The following is a 22,250-nucleotide window of genomic DNA, read 5'->3' as shown; positions in this document are numbered from 1 at the left end:
ATTTGTACTTTATAAAATATATAGCCAGTACACTGGTTTAATTTTCCCTTATATCCTACTGTTTAAGGAGATAAAAATGTACTCTTCAGCTGACATAAATCCATCTCTTTCTTCAAATTTTATGAGCTTCTAGATTAAATAATATCCACTTTTTCACAACTCAGCCTCTCAAAACTACAAAATTGCTTTATTCCCAATGAGTTTGGTACTCCAGTGTTACATGGTAGCTGAAACACTAGAACTAAGCACCGAATTTTTGTTTTAATTGTATTGGCCATCTTTGAAGAAGGACACAGTCAGTATACATTCAATTGTAAGACAATGACGCAATCTCACACCATGTCCTCTTCCCATAATTCTAAGCACACTCCAGTTATTTCTACTGCTCTTCTTTGACCTTTTCCTAATTAAGGTTATAACAAAGAAATCTCCAAAGAAAAAAGCTCAGAGTTTGTCACTACCAGCCATTTTCCCTCCTCAAGTGATTAATTATATTGACTTGATGGCTACTTAAGCCATAAATCTGTCTCAGCAGAGACACCCTGCATCTGCTGGATGAAAGCTGAATGTGATTTGTATTTTGAAAATAAAGCAGAATTTAAGACCAACCAATTAATGAAAGAGGCTTTGTTTTAATAGCTACACCCTCCATATTTCTCATAGTTTTTTTCTATCCTCAAAAAATTCCAACTTTGTTTTCAAATTTCTCATTTTTTCTTCCCTTTCCTTTATGCTTAATTAGATGCTAACAATTCCTCACACCTGTCATGATTCTGTAAGTAATGTAATAATCTTTTACCTCCTTTAACATCATTGTAGCTACAATGCTTTATCCACATTAAGTTACAGCAAGACATAGAATAATAGTAATAATAATAGTGTGTTTAAAACACTTACCTCAGGCCAACCTCTATGTTCAGAGCCTTATATACATGATTTCTCCTAGTCCTTAGAGTAAGCCCATGGAGTAAATAAGATCATGCCCATTTTATAGATAAGTAAAGGTATCATTTCAGAGAGTTTACCTGAGTCTCCCATAGTCCCACAGCTAATAAAAAGTGGGGCAGAGATTTTAACCATTATCCATCAAAGTTCATTACCACTGTGTTTCATCACCTCTTTTAAAACCTGCATCAGCACATGCCCTTCAGGAGTCTTTTGCGGATACTTCCTTCACACTGCATCCTCCATGTATTTACTTAAACTGCCTTTCTTATTCTAGTATTTTTATTTGATTTTAGCAAGCATTTTGAGCACATACTAGTAATAGGAATGGTGATTCTTAACAGGTTACCTTTTATGTATGCAGTTTCATGAGTTGTGACTTTTCATGTTAATCGTAAGCTTCAAAAAGGGCAAGAATTTTGTCTTCAGTCTCTTTTATGTCATCACAACAGCTGGAGTAGGAATAATAAATCTTATATTTATGAAATGCTTCAAAAATTACAGAGCCTTTTTCCACACATTATTTACTTCTCATAGTACTAGAAGGTCAGATATGATTATTTCCATTTTACTGTTAAGAAAATATGAGCTTTGAGACACTAAGTGACTTAACCAAAGTTGCATGCTGGTAAGGGCTTGCAAACAGGTCTTATGACACTGGGTCCCATCTATTTTCCACCCCATTCCTTGGTCTCATCTGTACACCCTTCATGAGATGCTCTGCAAACAGGAACCTTATAACTGTTCTCCATAAAAAGATTTGTTTTTGCCATTATTCAGACATAATTCTGATTAACTCTATGTGGTGGTCTTCTACCCTGTATTAACTACTTAACACAATGGGAAACTGACTTATTTGTAATAGTTTGCTGCTAAATAAACACCTATGTCATTGCTGGTTCTGATGTCAGATAAGTCAAATAAATAAACTGCAGCTCAAGGGAGAATTTCTGTTTCCTTCCTAATTCAACGAAGTTTTAAAAGCCTTAATAATTTATATGCACTTCTTCATTGAAGGAGAAGGAGTCTGAAAATGTATAACAGTGCAGGCTTTTACTACCCTCCTGTAAAGCTTGTCAAGTACCTAGACTTGCTAGTTTATAGGCAAGGTCTGTAGTGGACCAACCAAGTGATTGGAAACTAGCCCAGAACTTCTACCTCTAACTGTTGTCAGTTGATTAGACTCCTGATATCATATGACTAGGTTAAAATTGTTTCTGTGTTTTTCTCAAGTACAGAAAAGTGTGCATTTGTATTGTGAATAGATTTCTTAAGTGGATTAATAATCCATCTAGTTTAAAATTACTCCACAATATTTTATGCTTGGGGGGAAAAAGACATCTAAGAATGCCTATTTCTGAATTTCATTTACAAGGTCTAAATTTTTATTAGCTTGCCTTCTTAAAACTCTTTAATAGATTCCTATTGCACCTAGTTTACAACCCAGACCTCTCACCATGGTTTACAAACCTGCATGTGACTTAGCTCTTGCCTACTCCTCTCTGTCTCTGATCTCATGGGGTTCTCCCATTCAGTCACTACATTTAGCTCATGTCACTTTTTGATCAATTCCTACAATGAACCAAGCTGTTTCCTGCCTCAAGCTCAAGGCCCCAATACTAGTTCTCCTCTGTCTAGGACATTCTTTCCCATTTCACCCCGGCTATATGCACATGAACTGGCTTGTCTAGCTTCCAATTTTAGATTAAAGACACCTCCCCCAGTAGGGGAAAGAGGGAATGAAAGAGGGAAAGAGAGAAAGAAAGGGAAGGAAGGAAGGAAGGAAGAAGGGAAAAAGGGAAAAAGGGAGAGGGAGAGAGAGAAAGAAATTAGAGCTATAAAGACCACCTATTGCTTTTGTAAACTTCTTCACTGATTCATCTAAACTGTCTCCTTTTTCATATAACCTACAATACTGGCCAGTAACCAATCACTCACATTTTCTTGGGCAAAAAGCTAATTTATAGATAAGGAAGTGATGATAGAGAAATGATCATACCAAGACAATGTTGCCTGCCCTTTTGAGACAATAGTAAAAAGAATAATAGCTACTCCCATAGAGTTTTACCATGTGCCCAACACTGCTCTCAGCACTTTATAAGGTAATCCTTTCAACAGGCATGAGGTAGGTTACCATCATATCCCTATTATACAGACCAAAAAAAAAAAGAGTCACAAAGAGATTAAGTCACTTTCCCCAATTCATACCAAGTCATACAGCTAATAAGTGAGAGGGCTGAAGTTTTCATCCTGAAATAATCTAGTCCAGCCTCATGCTCACTGTTTAAAATAACATCGCTACCAGTTATTCACCCCTCCTAAGAGTATCATTTCTTTTGAGTGGGAACTTACCTTTTCTGTTTTTCTAATCTTTAAAACAACAATAACAAGAACAAATGATGTGAACCAAGAGAGAATTTGCCAGGATTGGGAGAGGAGAAGATCTGATGTAATAAATATGAATGAGTAAAATGGCATTTCTATGAATGTTAGCACCTATACAAATAGCACCTATGCAGATAAGAATCTATATGCATCAGCAGAGTATATCTTGATTTTAACTCTGCCAACTATGAACAATTTATAGTTCAATTTTAGTTGGTATGGCTAGTGTTAAAGTACAGGATTTCATCTGCAGTCTTCTAATTTTCTCAAAGTGTCGAAGATAAATGTAGAGTCAAGGATATAGAAGAGGTAGGCCAAGGACCATGATATCACAAACCTAAGAGGGCTAACTTCTATTCATTCTTTTGTCCAGCTAGTTCTTATGCAATTCCTGCTGTGTTCCACACACTGTACTAAACTCTAAAAATCTAATGGTGAAAAGATTGAACCATCTGCCCTCAAAGAAGTTGTAGTTTAGCCAAGAATAAAGATAAATGAAAATGCAATTAAAATGCAAATAGATAAAAACTATAATAAGGGTTATTAAATAGATGAGGGGCAATAAACCTGAACTTGCAGATTGGCAGTGAGGGTAGGAAATAGCAGGTAAAGCTAACACCAGGATGAGGAGAAATTTACCAAGTGGACGTGGGTGGAGGAGGCAGAGACATTGTTCAGGGCAAAGAGAATGTGGAACATTTGAGGAACTTACCTGTGCTAAGTCTACTACAGTAATGGTATTAAAGGATGAAGCTAGATTATGTAGAACTTTACAAGTCTTATTTAGAAGTTTGAGAAAGAGGAAATCATGTTTTTTAATTTTATATGTTCAGGAGGTACAAATGTCATTTCTCACTTGCATATATTGCCTAGTGGTGAAGTCTGGGCTTTTACTGTACTCACTCAAATAATGAACATTGCAATAAGAAACTATTGAAGGCTTTTATGGATGGGAGTGGACAGCCAGCTCCTTTTTAAGAGATCACTGATTACAGAATAGAACATGAACTGGAGGGAAGCTATAACACAAAGTCAGAGCAACCTGTTGACAGGGCTTTACACTAAAATTCAGAAGAAAATGACAGTGGCCAGAAGCACATCAGGAACAGCTGGAGTAGAAGGAAATAGAGGAATCTGAGAGTTTTTAGAAGGTAGAATGCATGACCTTGACTGTAACATAGGGGGTTGCTGAAGTCAGGGTCTCAATAAAGGAGTTTAAAGGTCTCCCTTAAAGAAGCCATTACTGTGGTAAATTCTTATTGCTATCCATGAAGATTGCCATTTCACGATTTTCTGTCTTTTTCTTTTTTCCAAACCACTCACAAAGGGCCACTACACTAAGCTCTCCCCATTCTTCAGTCGCATAAAACCACTTATCAGTGCCCAGTGTCACTTTGTTCCTTTCTACCCTGACTCTCTTGAGCTTACTGACTCCTAAATGCCAAAAAAGTACTCTAATCCCTTAGCATTTTGCTCTGAACCCACTGCTAAAGATAGGAAATAATCTCATAGGGCAATCTTCCATTTAAGTTAATAATGCTTTCTCAGGCACTAATCCTCTTAATAGAAGAGGAGTACATGAAACTCCATGGCCTTCTAAATTAATTTCTAGTGATAAAATTCCAGTCACTATCCAGACTAATAGAAAAAATATGAAAAGAAAATATAGAAGCATTTATATATGCATTTGCTTTTACATTTATGTATACTGTATGCTTTGGATCGCAGTATTCTTTGGTTGACTATTCTAACCTGGAAAGCAGAATAGGCCCAGAAAAAAAATCAAAGGAATGTGAACAAACTCTGATTTCCCAAAAATCTTTGCTAAATCACACTTTCAGAAGCCCTAATTCAGTTGGGGCCACTTTAGTTTCCTAGACCACCATTTTGAAATTACTGGCAACAGACACTGGCCATGCACTTCAGGTAGAAAGTGGAGAGCTTTCAAAATAATGGATTTTCCCACTCTGAAATGCAGCCAACACTGCAACCACTTTTTAATTCATCATAGTCTTGTAGCAAGATTACTGATTATAAGGTCCTGAAATGAATAGCTAGGGCTGGAGAAACTGTTGGAAGTGGTATTTATTTTAATGATTTAAGGATTATTGGTCATTCATTTTCAACTATTTGTAATTGAAGTCTTGAAATAGTGGAATTTATCAGAGGAATGCCTCCTTCACCCTTGTATAATTTGAACATACTGAAATGGAACCATAAATTGTTCATGTGCACAAAGGGGTAATATATCACACAGGCCCTCATTCACTAGTGTTGGGGGAGGAAAGGCACGGAAGTATGAGTTATCGCTTGCTATACAGAATCCCGTATCTTCATGTCTTACATTTCCAGAAGGCTTTTTAAAAAGATAACCTTCATATTACTTACACTAGCCAGTCGTTCATGTTAAAAGATACTTTCATCATGAAGTTTTTTTTCAAGGTTTTTAAAATTATTTCTCAAAATACTCACAAGTGTTTATGATAAAGTCACTTTCAGGGAGTCAAAGAGGTCATTTTCCTGGTCCTGCAGCAATGGGTATTGTTATCTGCAAACATTGTGTTGAATTAGGTGTATAGTCTCTAAAAATGAGCCAGAAATGATAAACATGTTAAAATTAAATTCAGTTGTCTCTTTGTGAGGTAGTTTTATGTCTAAAGCAAAGGCAATGTAACTTTCTCTTTCTCATTGAAGCTGTAAAAAGGAATTTAGTTATTATTTTTAACCATTGCAGAGTACAGACATTGTTTTATAAAGACAAACATCTGCTTTAAAGCATCAGTTTTCCAGGGCTAACTCTGCCTTTGCTATCAAAATTATTTTCTTACTCCAAATCTAAACTTGTGTACTGAATAAACTCTCAATCCACTGGGATTGATACTATACATTATATAAGCCCTGTATCCTAAAATTTTCTCTTAAGGATATGTTTATAAAATATCACATATGCATCATGGGTATCTGTTAAATACACATGAAAAACTTTCCTTCTTATATCGTTTATATATAGGCTTCATTTCACATATTTGTGTTTTCCATTTTGTTTTCAAGATCTTCTAGATCCTTGATACTCTGTTGAATGAGTACACTTGACCAATATTATCAACATCTCTTGGAAGCTTGTTAGAAACTCATTTTCTCAGGTCCCACCCTCCCAACCTACCCTAACCCACCGCCACAGAACTAGAAACTGAATTTTCACAAGATTCCTAGGTGATATGCTTACACTGTAAAATTTGAAAAGCACTGCTCTAGATAATTGTAGGATGGTAGATGATATTTTGAAGGAGATGAGGATTACTAATGAATATGAACATGTTACTTAAAAGGCAAAATAATAACATTGTATTAACTAATATTTTTGAACACTTCATGTGTATTAGGCATCACACTCTTTTGATGCTTTTTGCATACATTACCTCATTTGAGCAAAAGGAAAGAGAAACCTCTTTTTCTGAGGATGGAGAAATCAGTTGTTAGGGAAATTCAGGTGTTTTCTAGTAATTTATTATAGTCCACAGAAAAGGGCTAAGTCTAGAGTGGACATATTCAAATTAAAACAGCTATAGCTTACATATGTAAGGAGTATAGGCTACAGCAGAGATAATGAAGACAGGAATGTCTTATGAATGACCAGAAAAAAAAACAAAAACCTGTTATTTAGTGGATTCAGCCAATCAGAGATGAGCTATTTGGCAATGACATAGCCAAAATGCTGGAATAACATAATTACTTTCACCCATCTTCTCACTTCAGAACAAAGCTTAAAAGACCATGTTTCATGTTTACTCTTTTTATTAATGTACACATAAATGAAATATAATTGTATATTACTTTATATGAATCTAAGTGATTGCGGTGAATAATTCTTACAACCTTAATATTCGCATAAGAGGGTGTCTTTTAAAAATTGTACTTTAAGTTCTGGGGTACATGTGCAGAACGTGCAGGTTTGTTATGGAGATATACATGTGCCATGGTTGTTTCCTGCACCGGTCAACCCGTTATCTACATTAGGTCTTAATATGTATTTATGAGTTAATTTCTTTAAGGAAGAGCCTTAAGTATAAGAACTGATGCAGAAGAATATAAGTATATTTATGAAAGAGAGGAACTTGTTTCTGATCTTGATTCTGAACTGATACATACTACAAAAGCCAATAAGCCAAACTTGTCTATTAACAAGATTAGTATTATTGGTATGTTTGGTAGAATTATTTTTAATGGCACCCAAAACTTAGTCTTGAATGGAGGTTTTAAGAGAATGAAGTTTTCTGAAATATGGAAGAATTAATAATGTGTCTATTTGCATTAGTTTTTAGGGACTCAGATCATCCTTATTCTAGTATGACTAGCTTCTGTAAATGAATAGGAGATACTAAAACATTCTATTAATGTCATTAGGAGTTACTACTATAATTCGGTTTCTCTGGAAATAAATATAAAAGGCAGGTTATAAATAGGTAGTAATGTTATAGATAAGACTTGTATTAGTTACCTTATGCTGCATAACAAATTATCCCCAAACTTAGTAGCTTAAAACAACAAACATTTATCATCTCAGAATTTCTGTTGGTTGGGAATCCAGGTTTGGCTTAGCTGGGTCCCTCTGATTCAAGGTCTTCCATGAGGTTGCAATCAAGATGTCACCTCAGGCTGTGATCTCTTCTAATGGCTCTACCAGTGGGGATCCATTCACGTGGTAATTGCCTTGCTTGGGTTTCTCATCACCTAGGTATTTCCATAAAGACTGTTTTATGACCTGACAGCTACTTTCCTACCAAACAGTCCAAGAAAGCTAAAGAGAAAACAAGCAAACCCAAGATGGAAGCCATGGTATCTTTATAACCTCATCTTGGAAGTGACATTCCATTCCTCCTGCCATATGCTATTTATTAGAAGCAGATTAGTAAGTCTAGCCCATCCTAAGGGGAAGTAAATTACATGAGAATGTAATACCAGCAGGTAGGGATCACTGGACATTGACTACAAGATTTTTTTCTTTCTTCTTGTTTTCATATTTTCTAACATGTTAATTTTGAACATGTGTTACTTGTGTAGTAAGGAAAGAAAAAAACGTTAAAGTCAATAAATGTAAGGACAAATTCTTCTTACTTCAGATATATTGATTAGAATAGTCACTTCTCTGTGAGGCTTTCTTTGTAAGATAATTGAATTGACTGAAGACAGGATTTATTAATGACCTTCCTGACTACATATTAGATCATGTTATGAATTCAAGACTGAGATTGTTAATCTAACAGGATTTTATGTAGCTTGCAAATTTTTTGCACTGGAACGTTGAAATAGTAAAAACTCCTGATGGTAATATGACTACAGCCATCTTTCTCAGTTGCCTAACAGTCTCCTTCTTGCTCTGTTCTTAATAGCATGCTTGAGAGTTCAAACCGGCTTGATGAAGAGCACAGGCTAATCGCCAGGTATGCGGCAAGGCTGGCAGCAGAGTCCTCTTCGTCTGTAAGTAGTTGGAGTAAAAGGATTAATCTGTTGGCATCATCCGTTGAATTTTATATGTCATGTTTATTGTTATTATAGCTGGTGCTGATTACTAGAACAATTTGTGCTAATTTATTATGCATGTGTTTGTTGCTATGTTTGTGGTGTCTTGGTGATGAATTTACAGTTTAAAAATGGAAGACTTGAGGAACAAAACCATCCACAATAGTGTGACCCTGGAATCAAGCTGGAATCCTCGCATCCCCCTTCACTCAGTGTCAACCCCATATGAAGAGCCAAGGAAGGGGGCAAGGACTGGTTGTGATTCCTTTAATGTGTTTAAAGAGGGTGTGGTTAGTGAAGGCACTAAGTTTAAGATAGAGTAGTTGTAAGTGACACTGAATATATGCCAGTAGAAATAATAGAGCTAATAGCTTTCTCCATTTGTGTCTGTCTCTAAGACAAAAGCAACTGTCAGCTCGACAGCTTGATTCAGAATTCATCTGTGCTGACTGAGGGTGAGTTGCAATTAGTGTGTCACAAAGGACAATGAGTAGCAGGGGAGCAAGTGAGGAAGCTGTTGCCTGCACCTCTCACATCAGCTGTTGCAGTTATCAAAGTTCTTCATGTTGAGCATTTAACCTAATGATCCCAGATGGGAGCTGCATAATGACCCATTGCATTAGCCCTGGCACTTGCTCTCTGACATCGGTTACTATAACACTGTTAGAAACTACCATGAGCAAGATGGAAGGGATCCAGGGCAGCCTAAAAGTGTGCTATGTGCTCCCAGAGTCAGACGTGATAAAACAGATATAATTGGAATATATGAAATCTTCAGGGCCATAAGTAAGGAGCAAATGTAAAATCAGCTGAGAATGTGGGAGAAGTAGATTTTAGGACAAGCAACCCCCCCAGGAGTCACTTGAAAGTAAAGGCAAAACATGATTTCTGGGAAAAAAAACCTCTTTTCCAAGTTTTCTTTCTTTATCCATGCATATACCTCTATAAACAGAGGCCATGGTATACCAAGATATGGGATTAGCAAAGTGTGTCCCAGCTCTCCATGAGAGAGCTGCTTCTTTGAGTTCAGTCTCAAAGAAGCACTTGTTCAGTCGCAAAGCACTGCTTCTTTGAGTTCAGTCTCCTCACCTGTACATAGGTGTAAATATACTTATTATATATGTCAGTGCTGCCTGTTATTAGCATCCACTGAGATAGTAAAATGTATTAAAGTGCTGCATAAAGCAACAATTACAAAATTGCAGCCTGCAGACCAAATTTATCCCCCAGAAATGTTTTGCTGGACACTACAGTGTTTTCAATTATTTATTAGATGTCAGGACTTACAAATCAGATGGTTTTCCTTGGAAGTCTGGATTTTCATCTTATCTTAAAAGACTGACCACATCAGGTGCGTGTTCCTTCTGACAGCAAGCAGCTGGAGTGGAGGCATTCTTCTGCTGCATCGGACAGAGCAAGCGTGTGGCACTTTGCTACAACCCCTACCCTGCTCACCTCCCTCACTTGGGCTACTTCCCCACCCCTTTCAGCACTTGAATTAGTGATCCCTGGCAGATTGCCAAATCTAGATACACATGTTATTATTTATGTGTGCCCTAACTTCTCCAGTCTTGTTCCATTTCTTTCTGGAGAACATTAGTAACTTGTGTTCCTTACCTACTTACACTATATATAACTTTTGTGGATCCATCATAGGAAAGATACCATCCACACATTAATTCTAGTTACTTTGTAAATTTTTTCATAACTACATATGAAGAATAGTATGATTAGCTGAATAAATCATGATTAGTAAGATGACACTTGGTTAGAAAGGAGATAGAAAAGTCATTTACTTTGGTCAATGTTTTACATTATAATTCCTGATCAATTAATATACATAGCAAGGCGATGACTGAAATTCACAACTGGCTCAGATAAGTTTCTACCATTTATCAATACATAAAGTATATGCCAGAAAAGGAAGCTTATGTAATGAAATCGGAAGAAAATCTCGAATCACAGGTCAAAGCTGCCATATGCCAGAATTAGCTATCAAAAGTCATTTAGAATCTAAAATATAGGACCTCAAAATTTCTTGTTAGCTACACAAGTCATTCTTTGCTGAAAAGAGATGCGAATTAAAAAGCATAGACAGCTTAATAAAAGCCAAACCTTTACAAAACTTAATCTTTCCTGCAGTTAGGTTTATGGACATTAAAAAGCAGGACAAGATTCTCTGCATCTGGCTTAGGCAACAGTTGCCATTTTTAAAAGCTTTGCATTATTTGGTAGAAAGATTAGTTGTGATTCTTAAAAATTTGTTTTTAAAACAATAAAAATTGCCGTGGAGGAATTTCTAAAATGTACTGTAGAGCAAAGAAAGCAAGACACAGACAAGTGTACATAATCTGACCCCGTTTTTGTAAACCAACACTAAATAAATCCTTGACTAAATATACATAAACATACACACACACACATATATATATATATGGTATGATATGATTAATGATATCTCTGTTTATATGAGAATGGAGAAAGCTATAACTGCAGATATACTATTTGTTAAAGCTGATTGCATTACTGAAAACTGAAAATGATGAGCTGGAGTGGTGTGAAGGTAGACAAAGCAAATCAAAGAATATATGTGAATATGTGAATTCATCAATGTAAAATTACATGTGTGAATAAAGAAATACATAAAAGTTTGTTGATCAGAAAACTCAGAAAAGTAAGTCATCTTAATGATTACTTTAAAACTATATTTTTATTCATTTATTCATTTATTTTTTTGAGATGGAATCTTGCTCTGTTACCCAGCCTGGAATGTAGTAGCATGACCTCAGCTCACTGCAACCTCCACCTTGGGCTCAAGCGATTCTCCTGCCTCCAATCCCCAAGTAACTGGGATTATAGGTGTTTGCCACCTGGCCCAGCTAATTTTTGAATTTTTAGGAGAGACGGGGTTTCCCCCTGTTGGCCACACTGGTCTCGAACTACTGACCTCAAGTGATCCTCCCGCCTCGGCCTCTCAAAGTGCTGGGATTACAGGCATGAGCCACCATGCCTAGCCTAAAACTATATTTTTAATTGTACATTGCAGTAATTGAACAGTAACTGTAGAGAAAGCACCCTTTCAACAGTGCAACATTTTTAAAAGCCACCTATAATGAAAGAATAGGTATAATGGGGACAGTGTGGCAAAAATAAAATCACTTCCCAGAGACTTTAAGTCAGAAAGCTGAAAAATTATTTTTCCTACCTTTTGTGTATTTGCCTGCCAGAGAATTCTGTTCTGCCTTCCACCTCACAGATGTGCTCCAGATCCACGAAAAAGTTGGTCCATAGGAGAATGTCAATTTAGTTTTATGTATTTGCTTTTTTATGTTTTGATAGAAATAGTTCCCTCCTCCTTGTCTGCATATCTCATGACTCCTGCCTTCCCAAATACATAGATTCACTTCTCAATATGCAATCTTATAAACTACATATTTTACAGCAGCCAACTCAGCAGAGAAGTGCTCCTGACATCTCCTTCACCATCGATGCGAATAAGCAGCAAAGGCAGCTGATTGCCGAGCTAGAAAACAAGAACAGGTGAGTCTTTGTAGACATGCTGGCTTGTTTGATCAACATGCACATTCATTAATAACCTATGGTCATGCTTTAAAGTTTCAGGGCTTTACACCCTGTATGCATACTCAGGGAAGACACCTACAGTCAGTGATGCTCCCTTATGAAAAGCTGCCTGTGTGTGCATGTGTCTGTATAGTTCTGAGATGTCAATGCAGTTAATGTAGTTCCTCTAGATGGTCTCAATTCCCTTTTTTTGACATACTTAATTTTGTTCAAGAGGTGTCTAGTGCAGGAGGACCCTCCTGAATACAAGGTAGAAGGTGTCTCTACCACCCAGAAACAGGTAGGAGGCTCAGCAGAGAGGCCCCCTGGAAGAACCCTGAGCTAAAGAGGCATCTGAAGAGACACCACCATCACCCAGTTGCTCTCCAAACATCCGAAGATCTCCACCTGCAGCCCATCAGCAAGTTCTTTCTCTAGTCAACACAAATTGACTCACATTCTACCTCCACCAACTACACCCCAAAAATTGTCCACCTCATCTCCACCACCACCCAGTTCAACTTGTCCTTTTCAGAAACATCAATTATACATCATTTCAGATCTAAACCCTCTAATGAGTTCCCATTACACTTTAGTTCCATCCTACTCCTCTTACCGTGACCTGCAAGGTCCTGCCTGACCTGATTCCCTCCTGCTGTTCCAGCCTCAGCGCACCTTGCTCCGCACACTTCCACCTCCCATGGCTTCCTCCTGTCTTACAGCCTTTGCACTAGCCATTCTTTCAGCCTAGAAAGCTCTTCCTCCAGGTCTCTGTGTGAATGATTCCTTCTCAACACTGAGGCCTCATCTTAAATGACACCTCCTAAAAGACCACCTGTCTAATCCTACCCACTGGCTCTTAGCCCAGAAATTAGTCTCAATTACATCCCACTGGTGTGAGGGTGTCACTTATCACTATCTGAAATAACTGTATTTGTGCATTTGTTTCTTTATTTATTGCCTGTATTCCCTGACTAAAATGGAATTTCTTTGAGAATAGAGGTCATGGCTAAATGGCCCCTGGAGCCCAGAACCAGGCCTGGCAATTGTAGAAGCTCAGTAGATATATAGAGAGTAAGAAAATGATGAATAGCTGAGTTAAATCTCAAACTTGGTGCTGAGGAAACCCAACATGGAACAACTTGTATTAGGCTGGTGCAAACATAATTGTGGTTTTTGCCATTACTTTTAATTACTTTTAAAAATGGCAAAAAGCGCAATTACGTTTGCACCAACGTAACACATTCTATTAATGCATTTCTTGAAACAGCACCAAAACATTTCCACACTTAATCCCATTATTAAACATTGGTGTGACATCTGAGGTCAAACTGGTGGAGTAAAGGAGGAGGTTGTGATAATTATTTCATGCCTGCAAAGTGTGCCCTGAGAATTTGAGGACAAACGATCAAAGTATTCTTTAAAGTTCTTAAGAAAGAATAAAAAGGAAAGTGCAAACTCTGGTTGGCACATTTCCATATTTTTTCTTGTAAGGAAAACTTTTGGCTTAGTTATCTTGAGATCTGGCTGTCATCATTAGGAAACCACAAATTAGGATAGAAATAGCTTCATAAATGTGACACCATGACTCCATCGCCTTAGAAACTACCACTCTACTCTAACCCCCAGGGAGCTGTACTCACATTAGAGCTGGAATACAAAAAAAAAAAAGTTTGTCATATGTGATCCCTCTTAATGTATCAGATAATAGGAGGAAAGAATTAAGAAGTGAAAGAGCAGATGTATAGTGAAGAATTAGGGGGAAAAAAGTAGCTATACAAATTGGAATTTGTTCAGGATAGTCGCATGTCTGTAAAATTACCTATTCTATGTTATATAACATTTATTATATCTACTATGTGCAAGTAATTATGCCAAGACAGAAAAAAGCATTGAGAGAAGGGAGCCAAGGCTTAAAATGAGCAAAGGCACTTAAAATATGGTAGGAGAAACAACCCAAAGAAAGGAAAGTGTAGTTGAAGAATGCAAGTAAAAGTGGAGACAGTCAGGCATTGGAGAAAGTGTATGAGCGGAGCTAGCCAGCGGAGGGCTTGAAGCAAACAATATAAAGAACCATTGGATGTTCAGGTTCGTGGGATGCTTGTGTGAGTATTGATGACATTGATGACAATGAGGAGTAAGAGAATGGAGGGGCCGTCCTCATATGTTGTACTGACACTTTACATCAATTCCGGCACTGGAAAGAGCATGGCAAGAAAAAAAAAGCAAAATAGACCAGTTTTAAATTCTTGACAATTAGACTTAATCCAAAGTTTCAGCTTTTTTAGAACAAAATATTACTGTTGATAACCTCAGCAAACATTAAAATTGGAATGTAAGGCAATTTTGTTTTGTTTTGATTTTTCTCAGTCAGCAAAGTAAAACAATAATATGTGGTAGGAAAGGTTTATTTAAGAAATAAAATGACTCAGAATTAACAGATGTAAGTCAGTGACTGTCCCATAATAAAGGCAACAGAAAGAGCTAAAGAAAGGAGGAAAGAAGTGATGAAGCCATTTTGTCTGCTATTGGAAGGCTACACCAGCTTGAGGCCATTTTCTGAAGAAGGACTTAGCTTTCTATGTAGTCCGTTCATTTGGAGTTTCTACCAGACATCATTCCATACTCCCTTCTCCATCCCTTAGCCCCTTTTCTCTAAAACATAATATGATTACTAACAAGCACGGAGCCATTCAGTGAGGAAGGGACCACAGCTGGGATTAATAACATATGATCACAGCTTCCAGGTGGCAGCAGCAAGAAACCTGGGGTTTTGTTTTCAGAGGTTGGAGCGAGAATAAGAACAACCTCAAAATATATTTGAAGTACATGTTTTCAAATATAGTTTCATTTCATCATCAGAACAACTATTTAAGGTAGGCAGAGTGACTGTTATCATCCCCATTCTACAGATGAAAATTTTAAAGTGAGGTGTTATTTCTACTCTTTTTCCCCAACATGATCCACTTCACCATCACTGTGGTCTAGGTTGTATAGGGAAACTTCACAAAGAAAGTGAGATTATTTTGTCTGTTTTTTGTTTTTGTTTTTGAGACTGAGTCTCACTCTGTCACCCAGGCTCCAGTGCAGTGGCAAAATCTCAGCTCATTGCAACCTCCGCCCCCCACAGTTCAAGCAATTGTCCTGCCTCAGCCTCCCTAGTAGCTGGGATTATAGGCACCCACCACCATGCCCAGCTAATTTTTGTGTTTTTAGTAGAGACGGGGTTTCACCATCTTGGCCAGACTGGTCTTGAACTCCTAACCTTGTGATCCACCTGCCTTGGCCTCCCAAAGTGCTAGGATTACAGGCGTGAGCCACTGCACCTGGAAAGGTGAATTTTTAGGACATTTCAGGACAGTGAAATTTTGCAGTGAAAGTTGGGAGATAGAATTACAGGTAAAAATACACATAGACTTTGAGAAAAGCAACAAGACACTTACCAGGCTAACACTGAGGGATCAAAATGAAGACTAAAATGAAAACATCAGCATATGAGACTTGTATGCCAGACCAAAGAATTTTAATTCTATCCTGTCATGATGGACAGCAGTGGTCAGGCAAGTGACAGAATGTCCATGTTTGTGGCGAAATAGCTCACTAAATATGCAGGTTACATTTACAAGGGATTGATTAGAAGCTAGTGGGAAGTAATGAGGAAGTATGTTAGATAGATTGTTCCAGAAAGAAAAATAAAGGAACCCAAAAAGGAAGCAATTAGACAAAAGGTAAAATAGTGTTGAAATGTTAATTTACAAGATTCTGTTACTTATTTTTGAAGTTTCCATTAGGGATTCCAGACTTTCCAACAACCTTCACACAACTCAGATTTTACTAGCAGTCCTCTTTTCTTTCACTCTCTTGTTCTTTCCTTCCTCCTATCCATCTGTCCTACTACAAAGAGAAAAGCCAGAGGTTGGGGGTTGGGAATAAGGCATAAAACATCAAGGTCAAAAGGGGCTTTGTGAACTATCAAAGGCAGTCAACCCTGACCAGAGTTTGCACAAGCTCCAGCATCACGCCTACATCCCTTCTTAGAAAGAAAAGACTAACACAGAAATTCACAAGCCCACGAATATCTTATCTCAGTTGCAGTGTTAATTAACCTACCCTTCCACTTCTTCAGAGCACTTTGTTTTCCCTTCCAATACTCTGCTTCCACTCAGGGAAAGCAAGACTTCTTTTGAGGAAATGCCACAGGAATATCTGCCTCCATGTGGGTCTATTTCTGATTCCAGAATCGGCAGGAAGCACCACGAAGGTCCCAACAACCCCATGCCTTAATATCACTCCTGTTGCTTGTTTCCTCGACATTTTTGGATCACACTCTGTAAATGCATGTCTTTAAGGACTAAAGAGAGAAGAAACAGGAGTGATAAAGATAGCAGAGAGATTCATTCTGTCCCTGAGTTATTTTGTGGATTCTAGAGCTCCCCAATCCATCTCTGATGAGCAGCAAGTCTATCCTGAGCTCCTCTCTCTGAGCCAGCAGCCTGGTGCTCTCTAGACATCCCAGGGTCAAAACCTCCATCAGGTAATACTACTACACCATGGAAACCCACCCAGGGAACCCATGTCTCTAAGATGACAACCCAGTAATCAGATCTGTGATCTTAAGGGTCAAATAGAGTTCCTCACTTCATTTAACGACTCTGTTTACCCTAGGTAATCCACGGGCACTTCAGCAATGATCTTTAGAAGATAATGGTTCCTCATAGCACCTTTGGTGGAGCCAGTCAGGGTTAGTATTAGGAATACCAGGAATCTTCAAATTATATTGTATAAGTCACAGCCTATCTTGGCTAGACCTGTCAAAGCAAGAACCAGAAGACTGAGGCAAGCTGATATATGTGGGCTTTGGGGCTAGCCAGCCTGGATTCACCTCTACCAGCTACTTGTCATTGGACTTGGGGAAATCTTTTAACTGGTCTGTGCCTGGATTCTCTCATTCATTAAACAGAGATAATAATGGTACCTATATATAATAGATCTGTTATAGAATGAAATAAAATAATATTAAGGAAGACAGCAGAGTTCCCAGATACAGACTAACTACTCAATCCGTGTTACATCTCTTCTTTATTTTTTCTTACCAGAGCTGCTGCTCTCTTTTCCTTCCTTGGACTTAATAGCTCTGTTGTATTTCTGTTTTTAGAATCAACAAAAATAGCAGGAATCATAGAATATTAGGGTGTTAGCCCTGGAGGAAATCTTGGAAATCCTGCTGCACTGATTTTCAGGCTGAACTCTGTGGTATCCAGAGGGCCCTTCAGGGGTACCTGGGAGGGGAGAGCAAGTGCCAGCAACACAGGGACTTGTCCTCATTTCTTTAACCCCAGCAGCCCCCTCTTAAACTGTCTGACATATCGGGTGTCCATGGTATATTTCTTTTAAAGAAAGGATTCTCCCATGGAATCCCGAAGAGGAGGGGAAAAAAAATATTGAAAAACCACTGAATTACAGTTCCATCTTCTTACCATACCCATGAAAGGTATAAGGATTCACTAGTCATTAGCCTCCTGATTCTGGGGGTTTTGTGAGGGAGACAATTTTAAATTAGCCTTCCAAAATGGAAACTTTTTTGTCCACCAAGCTCGCCTTCCATTCGTAGTGCTTTGCTCTGTCTTACTGGCTCCAATGCATTTTGTTGAGTAGGAAACCGACACCCCCCAGCTCCCAAGAATACATGACTTATAAACCTGCTTAATGGCTTCTGACTCACTTATGGGTCATTTGCTTTGCCAGGTCACATATCCTTTATGGCTAGCCTAATGCTTACCCAAATGCAGGGAAGCCCAGGCTCTGACATCAGTAGTTAACTGACACATCTCACCCCTGACAGAGGTCACACCAATAGCACTTTATGCCACAGACTCAATTACAATGAATCTTTTTAAGAGCACTTTCCTTTAAGGTGGGCTTTCCTGAGCTCTATTAAGGCTGAGAGATTTAAGAAAAAAAAAGAGAAAGAATTTTGTCCAACTGGGAGTTTCTCAGATAAATTCAATGAGAAGTCCCCTCTTGGTGGGAGAATAAGGTTATTTAGTTTCATGAAATGAGCCCCATTTATCCTTATTTTCCCTCCAGGCTCCTCTTACTTGGTAGCTGCAGGTACTTTATGGTGTCAGAGTATGATCACAAATAACAGGAAGATGTATTTTTGTCTCTTAAGCAGCACACTTTTCAAAGTTGGACACATTACCCCTGCATTACATTACTTGCTAGAGAAATGACTGGGTCCTGGTGATTTAACTCAACCACATGCTGCAGAAGCTTCAAGGTTTGGATGTACTGGAGATGAAGTCAATCTTCCCCTCACCCACAGCACCCACCTAGCTATAGTCAAAGCCTCTTAAACACCAGGAATCTGTTGGTTAGGGAAGGTCATTTCTGCTCCTAAACATAGTATGATTCCTTCTTTCTTTGCTCTGGTGTCCTTGATCTGCTCTGATGTTACTGTCCTGGAAGTTAACTAACCTTGGTTTCTCACCTTCCTCCTCTCTCCCAAGAGAAATCTTACAGGAGATCCAGAGACTTCGCCTAGAGCATGAACAAGCTTCTCAGCCCACGCCAGAGAAGGCACAACAAAACCCCACCCTGCTGGCAGAACTCCGGCTCCTCAGGTAAGAGAGGGCTCCCATGTCATCTCAGGGGATATATATGCTTGAGATCTTTGAGAAAGACTAGCAGTGTCTAGCCAGAAAACAGACCTCAGCTACCTTAGCTGCTGGGGTTGGTTTGTTTCTTTCATAGCACACACCTAATTGCTGATTTTGGGGGGATTTAAAGAGAAGCTGTTTAAATTTTGTTCTTTCATTTGACACAGGGAAAAGCAATGGTGTTTGTTTGTGACAGAATTTCGCTCTTGTTGCCCAGGCTGCAATGGTGCAATCTAGGCTCAAGGTAACTCCGCCTCCCCGATAGAAGCAATTCTCCTGTCTCAGCCTCCCAAGTAGCTTGGATTGCAGGCATGCGCCACCACACCCAGCTAATTTTTTTGTATTCAGTAGAGATGGGTTTCACCATGTCAGTCAGGCTGGTCAGGAACTCCTGACCTCAGGTGATCCACCTGCCTCAGCCTCCCAAAGTGCTGGATTACAGGTGTGTGCCACTGCGCCCAGCCAGCAGTGTTCTTTAGATCAAAAACAACATCTCAGCTTTTTTTTTTTTTTTAGAAATAATTGGTTAAATAAACATCACAGGTTTTTAAATTTAAAAATGTACCCCTAACGCATAAAATGAGTCTGATTTTCTCTAATTCTTGGTCTCTAATATGTTTGTATTCAGAGCTTTAAAAATAGACATCATACCTTCTTGTACTGTAAAGGAACATAAAAGCCTAGTCTTGTTTAGTCTGTCACCATAAAATACTTGAGTTAGAAGGAACTGTAGACGTCATCTTGTTACCAGTGAAGGGTCTTGACTATGAAATTGTCCAGGATCTTGGCGTTTTGAACAAAGGATTGGGCAAAACGCATAAACAACGCACAAAAGAATGAAGCAAGAAAGCACATATTTATTGAAACGAAGGTATACCCCACAGAGTAGGAGCCAGCTCCCTTAAGTTTTAAAAAAACCCTGATTACAGCATTTTCTGGATTTAAATACCCTATAGCAGTTTCCCATTGGTTACTTGGGTACACCCTATGTAAACGAGGACTTGGCCCAGGACCAGTTTGATTGGTTGCAGGAGGCGACCAATCAGAGGCTGAAGTGAAGTTACTAAGTTGCATCCTGTGCAAACATTTGATTGGTTGCAGGAGGGGACCAATCAGAGGTACTTTCCATTTTTCATCTGCCTCACAGTATAAAGGGAGTAGCCTCTCATCATTTTGTGACCGGTGTGAAAAGGCGAGATTTTCCTTTTGATTCAGTTCTACAAAGTCCGTTCAAATCAGCCTTAGATTCACTGCCTCTGGATCCTATTCTCCTGCCTCAATCAGATCCTACCACTGCATTTCAGTGCACTTCTTAGAGTCAGAAGCTAGGGAGTAGCAGGCCTTGGAAAAGAATTGTGGTTTCTCATACTAATCCCACGCTGCAAAATGAAAATCTTGCTGTGGGCTCCATTTCAGATTAGCTTCGTAGCATGGCTTGAATAAGGCTGGTACTCAAGTGTATTTATGTGGCAGACAACATAAAAATAAATTCAAAGGCATTCTCTCATATAAATATACTGCTCTTTCACGAGGCACCTTTAGTTGGAAAGTATTACATTCTTTTCATCTTTCAGTTTGGGTGCCAAGTATGTTCCAGGTATATCTATAACTTTGAGTCATACTTTTTATAGTAAGTACAGATGCCTCTTCACAGAAGCCCTTGTCAGAATTAGTCCCGTTTTCTTCCTCCATACAGAAAGACGAAATGAAGCAGGTTCTTTATGACTATGTTTGGATTTACTAAGTTCCTGTTGATTGCATGGGTGTTTCTGGGGGTTCTATCTTAGTTCTGCTCTTCAGACACTTTAACACCTGAGCACAGCAGTGCTTTGCTTTTCATTAATGCATACTTTCATTTTTGTCTTAAAACCACAATGAACTTTCTAAATGATCACCTTTCCCTTTCCCTTTTTACTTTTGCCACAAGAAAACTGAAAGCTGAGTCATAGCCCAGAATTGACAATGAATAGTAATTATAGGAATTTCAATATACTAATCTGACACTTTGCTGCATACTAACTCTACATACACTGGCCCATATAATTGCTATAACTAGGAGATAGACACTATTATTGTACTCCTTTAATAGATAAGGAAACTGAGATTCACAGAAGTTAAATAGAAGTTGCAGATATCATACCTTTTCGCTTAGTGTATATATTTATATATGATTTATAATGAGAATTTTTTTCTTAGAAAAGAATTTGTGTAATTATGTGTAATTTATGTATATATTTCTTAAGAAAAAAATTATCTCGTATAACCATGATACCATCTTCAATTCAGGAAAGTTAATATCGATATATGTTATTTAATATAAACCCATATTAAAATTTTGACAATTGTTCTAACGATGTTCTATAAGAAAGTAGGTTTTAACACGCATACAAATTAGAAAGAATCTGACAGAATTTCAGAATAAAGGCAGTTTTTTAGAGATGAATACATGTATGCGAGGACAGGAAAATCACTACTCTTATTTTCTCAGTCTCCTTGGAATGGTGGAGGTTACACTGCAGATTTGTTATTATGCCTACCTTTGGGAAACACTGGTAGAAACACTTATAGAGAAGATTCAATGATGACATTGTTGAATGAATTTTAATTGAATTCAATGTCGTATTTTTAAGAGATTACAACCATAAGATAAATTTTCAATTAGTTTTTTTTTTAGTGTTGACTAATTCTAAATTAATTTGCCATTACTTTCAATGGCAAAAAACCACAATTACTTTTGCACCAACCTAATAATACCAGTTAACGTTCTCACATTCTCAGATAGTTTTTAAATGCTTCTCTTAGTATTTCTCACCTACAGTTTTAGGTTGCTTTAACCCTCTTCCCAAAGTGCTTCTGTGGCCAGAGGGCCAAAAATTACAGAACAGTATCAAGAAGAGAACTGGAAAAAAATCAGAAACATTATCTACTCTTGTACAAAGGACTACTGTGAATGTACTTGGAACACCATACACAGACAAGGTCAAAAACAAAAAGCAAAAAACCTCATGGATTTGTCACTGAGAAATATTCTTGAAGGAGGCAAGACTTTTGAAATTAGAATGCTTCAGCCCAGGAAGACAAAGACTAAAACAAGATACCATTAAAACATATAAAACTATAATGTTTCTCACCTTCTGGATTCAGAAAAGAAGCAATTTTTTTTTTTTTTTTTTTTTTTTT

At 37.9% G+C, this 22,250-nt stretch overlaps 1 protein-coding gene across 35 annotated transcripts in view; it reads left to right on the top strand.

Moving 5' to 3' along the window:
• DTNA (dystrobrevin alpha) overlaps nucleotides 1-22,250 on the top strand; it is a 380,851-nt gene that overhangs the window by 330,073 nt on the left and 28,528 nt on the right. For all 35 annotated transcript variants that reach the window (XM_032245355.1, XM_032245335.1, XM_032245338.1 and 32 more), the window contains 3 exons: nucleotides 8,721-8,808; nucleotides 12,293-12,390; nucleotides 18,921-19,034. In XM_032245355.1, the coding sequence (XP_032101246.1) occupies nucleotides 8,721-8,808; nucleotides 12,293-12,390; nucleotides 18,921-19,034 (300 nt within the window). The remainder of the gene's footprint in view (nucleotides 1-8,720; nucleotides 8,809-12,292; nucleotides 12,391-18,920; nucleotides 19,035-22,250) is intronic.

This window comes from Sapajus apella, unplaced genomic scaffold (assembly GCF_009761245.1).
Source record: "Sapajus apella isolate SASKATOON/1434 unplaced genomic scaffold, GSC_monkey_1.0 scaffold57, whole genome shotgun sequence".
Lineage (NCBI taxonomy): Eukaryota > Metazoa > Chordata > Mammalia > Primates > Cebidae > Sapajus > Sapajus apella.
Note: the sequence above shows the minus strand (reverse complement) of the source record. Positions and strands in the feature narration are given on the sequence as shown.